The sequence below is a fragment of the Rhea americana genome, unplaced genomic scaffold, assembly GCF_003343005.1.
Source record: "Rhea americana isolate MKP2758 unplaced genomic scaffold, rheAme1 scaffold_36, whole genome shotgun sequence".
NCBI classification, from domain to species: domain Eukaryota; kingdom Metazoa; phylum Chordata; class Aves; order Rheiformes; family Rheidae; genus Rhea; species Rhea americana.
In genome coordinates, this window is record NW_028186490.1 from 729504 (window position 1) to 735503 (window position 6000).

Sequence of the window (6000 nt, forward strand, 5' to 3'; positions counted from 1 at the left end):
GATCAATTCATCAGCAGCTCTAAGAGGGCTACCTCTTGACTAACCGGATAAAAGATATTGGTATCCTTACCGTGATTTAGGCTTCTCAGCTAATGGTGCCATTTTCCTCAATCCCTTGGTTTCACCATTTGAGGGGTATTAAAGAGTTAAGGAAGCTTTTCTCTGTGTCACACAGCCACTCGGTTTGTTGAGGTGTAACAAGAAATTTGTGGAGGCCTCTCTCCCTCTGCCACCCTTAAATACTTTGCTCCTCCTACTGCTGTGCTTTAATTAGCCAGCTCGCTCTTAGTCACACCATCCTGTCACTAGGCTTGCTCACCACCAGCCACCCCCACCCAGCCTGCCTGTTACTCCCTTGCCACTGTCATCATGCAAGACACTGATGCTTCTTACAGCTCTGGAGCTGGGAAAAAAGAGAAAGTTGGGAGGTGACAGTCCACAGGAGCAAAGGTATGGGATGCTCTAGAGAAGATAAAAGGCAGACAGACCTTGAAAGAAATAGTTAAAGCACATGGTAAGTGCTTTAAAAATAAAAAGCTTCATTTTTTTCTTTTTTTTTAAATAGCCAGAGAGTGTTTGCTTGTCAAGGATGACAAGAGTTTCATTAGCACTGGCCACTGCAGATCCTATTTCAGTGGATAGGAGCTGAGGGGTAAGCTAAGGTTTCTGAGATTTGTAGCACAAACAACATGATAAAAAGAGAAGCTGTCCACTTGTGTAGCTACGAAGATGAGCGGGTATGACACTTTGAGCATCATAACAGGCACCAAGGAAGCTTTTAAGCCACAAGCTATGCTGGGGTGTCCCCAGAGTTTAGCATGCCCACCACAAAGTAGCCTGACTCCCCTTCATTCAGCCCTAAATGCACACTGGAGTACAAGTCATGCCAGCTTGCAGGAGCGTGAGGGTATATTCACATCATCCTAGCCTGGGCAGTCTGCTGGAAAGGATGGTAGCAGCACAGCACCACCCTTTCTTCCACTGTATGAACTTGCACAATGGATGACTGGGATTAAGACTTCTCCAAATCAGAGCTTGGAGTTTGGTTATCCAAGGCCCAGTGGTAATCTAATAGAAGAATTAATTTGAGGGAGAACCCAAGTCTCTTGGTAGTGTCCTTTGTCACCAGATCACAGCAATCAGCACACTGAGACTGCAGCTTTTTGTGACTGACACTTTAGAGTCTCTCCACCTACATCTCTCCAAGGTTGATGCCTCAACTATGCATGTGCATATAGGCATTGATCTGCAGCCTAATTCATTGACTGAAAACATACTGAAAATCATTGCAAGGCAAGTGTCTCAGCATTCAGTCAAGACCTAGAAAGCAGTGCAGATGGAGAGAGTTGCTGATTGCAGAAGGGCACAGAGCAAAATTCACTCTGTTGGTCAATGTTTACTCTAACGTTTACTCTAACTCTTCTAGAAAGATGTTAGCAAAGGACACAAAACAAATGCCTCCAAATACCTACACATGCAAAACCATATTGATGCCTTGTGAAATGTTGACTGAGATTCTGGTTTGCCAACCAAGCCCTTTTCCCTCCTCGCCAGTATAACATTTAGCAATCCAATACTTATCTCCCATCAAATGGGAACATTTAATCATCAGTTTAATTTAATAATGAGAACATTTAATCATCAATATGCACAGTCCTGACTTGGTAAACTGGCTAAGGGATAAGAAAAAGTTGGAAAATACCGCTCTGTTTTACCTTTTTATTTAAGATGGATCCCACACTTCAGTGTGAACATGCCACTGGTAGTACCTAATCAAAGTTAACAAGAAGTACCCATGCCAAGATTCAGTATGAGATCCCAGAAGCACTAATGTTTTTAAATGAGTTTCAGGTTCATTTATCCCAGCAGATATCTGAGGCTATTTGTGAAATTTGATTTTGGATCTAGGCGTAGACTCCAACTCTTCTAAAAGACAGGTGTGTTTGGATTGGCTAGAGGAAGAAGAGGGTTATTTCAAATATACAACAGTCAGAATAAATGACGATGGAAAACCATGTTTTGAGTGGTCATACCCTAGTGTCCCTTCTGGGGGGGAGGAGGGGGGAGGAAGTTCCCAAACAAACCAGAAAGAGAAAACACACAACATTGTCCAAAGTAAACTGTGCAGTTATCAGCAGCTCCAATTACTTGAAACATACTTGTTTATACAACAGTACACACCAGGAGACCCCCCACCAAACATATCTTCTTTGATCTCCCTCTCAAATCTGTTCTGGGGCATGATCACATGAGAGGTTTCTGTCAGCTGGCAGCCCCTTGCTTGGTTTATAAACAAGTCTCTGACAGTTTTTCTTCAGGTAATAAAAATGAGCACCGTTAAAATGACAAGAGAGTAGAAGCCATACTCTGGAAAAATAACAGCTAGGGAGCTAGTGAGAATGACACCTAGGGAGATCTAGGGGCTGCTCCAGATCCAAATTCAGATGGGAAAGTTCAGGTCAAGGAGCAGGTCAGGAACACTTCTGTCTTTAGGATTTGTAGGATCCAGCTCAGATAAGCTTCAGTTACCTTGTAGAGAGGCAGAAGTTTGTACTATGGACACCTGGTCAGATAGAAAACTGAAGGACCCTCATTGAATCTGCTGCTTCACATGGTGGTGGTGGTAGGAACCAGGCAGCAAGCTCTGCACAGCCACTTACCATGGTTGTCTCTGAAGTCAGCTCTCAGGGCAAGATAAAAAATTTCATGATCTTCTGCTGCTGCTGCTTTATCAATCTGCAGTAATAGTGTAGTTTCTGCTGTAATTGTCGCAGTATAGCAGTAGAGGCCATTTAAATGCCAGGACATTTCCATGATCACCTGCTGTATTCCCTCCCCCCCCCCACCATGGTACCCAAATCTTTGGGAAACATAGCATCATTGTTATAACTAAAGGAAATAGGAAAATGGACAAAACCACGTGCACAAGGGAAGTCTTTGACATAACAGAGGCAGAGTCCATTTCTAGGATTTTCCAGACCACCGCTCTACCCATCAGACAAGCCTACCCTCATCTTGTCCCTGTTTTGCTATCAAAGTCATACACAAATCCTTTTATCGGAAGGATGACCTCTGATGTCCAACCAGTTCTAAGCTAGCCTGGAAAGTCTGATGCACAATCTATACCATTTTCATGTTCTGATAAAGCCACACAGCCATCCTAGCTCTTTCATACCACCCCAGTATGCCGGTGGGCTCAGCCTTCAATCAGAAGACAAACAGGTGCAGTAAAGCCAGTTTAGAAAAGGAGATAGTTTTGATAAATCAGGGAGATGCTAATTAAAATAATGGAGCTCATTTGGCGCTGCAAATAGAGGAAGAGAAGCAGACTTACAACATCCTCATGCTTTTTAGTTCAATTCCCTCTGAGTTTTGGGGTTTGAATGGCAAAACAGAACTCAGCCAAAATAACACGCTGTTGCTAGAGTTCCACCCAGTACTGCAAATTAGCGCAAAATCATTCACCCAGACTCCTCACCCTGCTGGGCTGGAGCTTCTGCTTTATTACAAAACAGCCACCCAGTTAGTTAACTGTCCAGTTAGGACAGTTTCACAGCTTTCTCCGTGTTATCGCAGACGAGCCCTAGCTTTCCCCAAAGTTCTCAAGTTCTGGATCCCCTTAGATGCCCCAGATCTCGGCCTGAACTCTGCAGCTCGCTCCTCCCCAGCTCAAAGCTACAGGAAGCAGTACCACTAGGGAAGGAAATGCTACCCTACAACCTGCCAGGCAGCTCAGTGCAAATGCTCACGGACACAGGAAGCACTTACAGCATAACGCACGTGGCATGAAAGGGTTCAGACTGTTACTAGATACAGAGCAAAACTCCTCCTAAAGATGCATACTGTCCTTTTAAGAGCTCTAGGCAGAAACTCAATCTGACACAAAAACATTCCTCCTCAGCTGCTTCTCCTAAATAAACCTTCCGCCTCTGTATCTAGCAGGAGCAAGTCTGCAGGGGAGAACAATTTAAGGACTAGCAAGTGGCCTTTGTAATAGCAATGTGCCTGTTAATCCAGTGAAAGCACATAACCTGCTAAAAGTACGGAAGGGGCGCACAGCCTCAGAGACAAGCAACTAGGAGACTTTCGCAAACAGATGGCAAAAGGAAACAAATAATTTGGCTTCCTTGCTGAGGGCTGAAGAACTATCTAAGTGTCCCTTCTGGCTGTTTTAGCTAAGGGATATACTGCAGGCTCATCTAAGCCAGCCAAAAATACTATCCAGTAGGGTCACAGTTGATCCAGATCTGGGCTCTCCACCATCTTAATGAAGGCTTCTGTTAAAGGCATGGATCCCACTTCTGTCTTCGGCTGGTTCAAAACCTCAGCAGGAGCTGAAAAACATGCCTTACACCGACAAAAGCTAGAGCAATCAGCTGTTTGGCAGCCTCTTGAACAGCAGTTTCTCCCAGCTCTCACTGAATTTCTACTGATCTATTTAAACTCTCATGTAGAAAACAAAGTATAACCTTGTCCAACACCCTTGAACAGTTGTTAACCCTGGTCTAAGCATTTTTGTCTAATTAAAGGCCTGATAAACACAAAAACCACAGGAGAAGAAAGAAATAGGACCACGTTATACTAACCCAAGTCTCAAGAAAATGAATGGTAGTTACAGCAGGCAATCAAGTAAACATCTGCATCTTTACCTGCACATCAATTTCTCCATCTCTTTTCCCCTTGCATTGCCACTTCTGCTCAGGCAAAATGGACATTAAAAAAAAAAAAAAAAATCTTTGCATGCTACGATTTGTGGCATACATGATAAAGCTGGGTGTGGGACATGAGCATCAGGCTCACAGCGACGACCAGGTTGCATAGAGCAGAAGAACCCAGGCTCTGTTCTCTTGCAGGAAAAGCACAGCAATGACACTTCTTAAAACAAGTTTAGTCAACTAAAGTCCTGACTCTCCCATCCTTACTGATCCAACCAGCACCTCAATCAATGAATGGTACTACTGTCTGTGAAGGTAACAGCATGAAGTCTAACCAATATTAAGAACTTCCACAGTGACATACCAGCTATTTACTAGTGCTCTTAACTGTCACACTGTTGGGCTTAAATTAGCCTTACGGTATAGTTAGAAGGAAACAGGCTTTCATGAAGTTCTCCCACTCATTTTGCAGACTGAAAATATTCCTATATTTAGCATAATGTCTGGCTCAGAACCTGAGCTTAATGCTTATACCAACAGCAACGATTTAAGCAGTAGTCCAGAGAAAAACAGGAGAGAGAGAAGTGTGGTAGGAAGGGAACTAGCAGAAGCCACAAAAAGAAAATTCAGACACTGCTGTCTGTCCATCCTATCTTCCTGCACTGTTTTTTCCTGCATCCTAATTGCTAAAGACAAGTGAACACAGAATCAAGCCACAGCTGATTCCCCATTCTCTGGGAACAAAACCACAAGCCTCAAAGAGGCAACATGTCTTCCAGAAGACAAGCCTGAGCATTCATAGAGATTGAACAGCGCTGTTAATGATACATACAGTAAGTACAGGGGGCAGAGATGGATCCAGCCCAAATCTAGGCTAAGGAGAAATATGGATTTGACTAACTTTGCCAGTTGGCTGAAACTATTAACCAGTTACATATGTAGCTATGAAAGCTAATGGGAAAAAAAAAAAAAAATCAAATCTCTCAGTTCACAATCTGAAGCCACTGCCTTTGGGAGTTAACAATACTTTAACACTCCTCTCTCCTTGACTCCTCTCCCTCAAACTCTCTGGCTGCCACATAGAAGACAGATCTAACTTCATGGATGTCTTCAAAACTCTCTAAGGGCAATGCCAGGGTACAGGTGTATTGAGAAGAAATGTGTGTGAACCTCTTCAAGGAGATGAGGAGAGTAGCTGATGAAGAGAGAAGCCCGCGTCCCCTCCCACCACTCTACATTTCTCATTAGAGCAGAGAAATAGCAACTGGATAAGTAACTAATGGTAATGACCGCTGTTCTGTACACTGCTGGGCTCTTTTTTTTTTTTTTTTTTTTTTTTTTTTTT

General features: G+C 43.4%; 1 protein-coding gene across 27 annotated transcripts in view; it reads right to left on the minus strand.

Moving 5' to 3' along the window:
• SORBS1 (sorbin and SH3 domain containing 1) overlaps positions 1-6000 on the minus strand; it is a 121012-nt gene that overhangs the window by 82530 nt on the left and 32482 nt on the right. For 8 of the 27 annotated variants that reach the window (XM_085312203.1, XM_085312199.1, XM_085312206.1 and 5 more), the window contains exon 1: positions 71-190. The exons of 2 other annotated variants lie outside the window; for them this stretch is intronic. In XM_085312203.1, coding sequence (XP_085168329.1) covers positions 71-102 — 32 coding nt within the window. In that variant the 5' untranslated portion in view covers positions 103-190. Of the gene's footprint in view, positions 1-70; positions 198-6000 lie in introns of those variants that run through there. 17 more of the 27 variants (XM_085312198.1, XM_085312204.1, XM_085312211.1 and 14 more) reach the window with 8 other exon arrangements.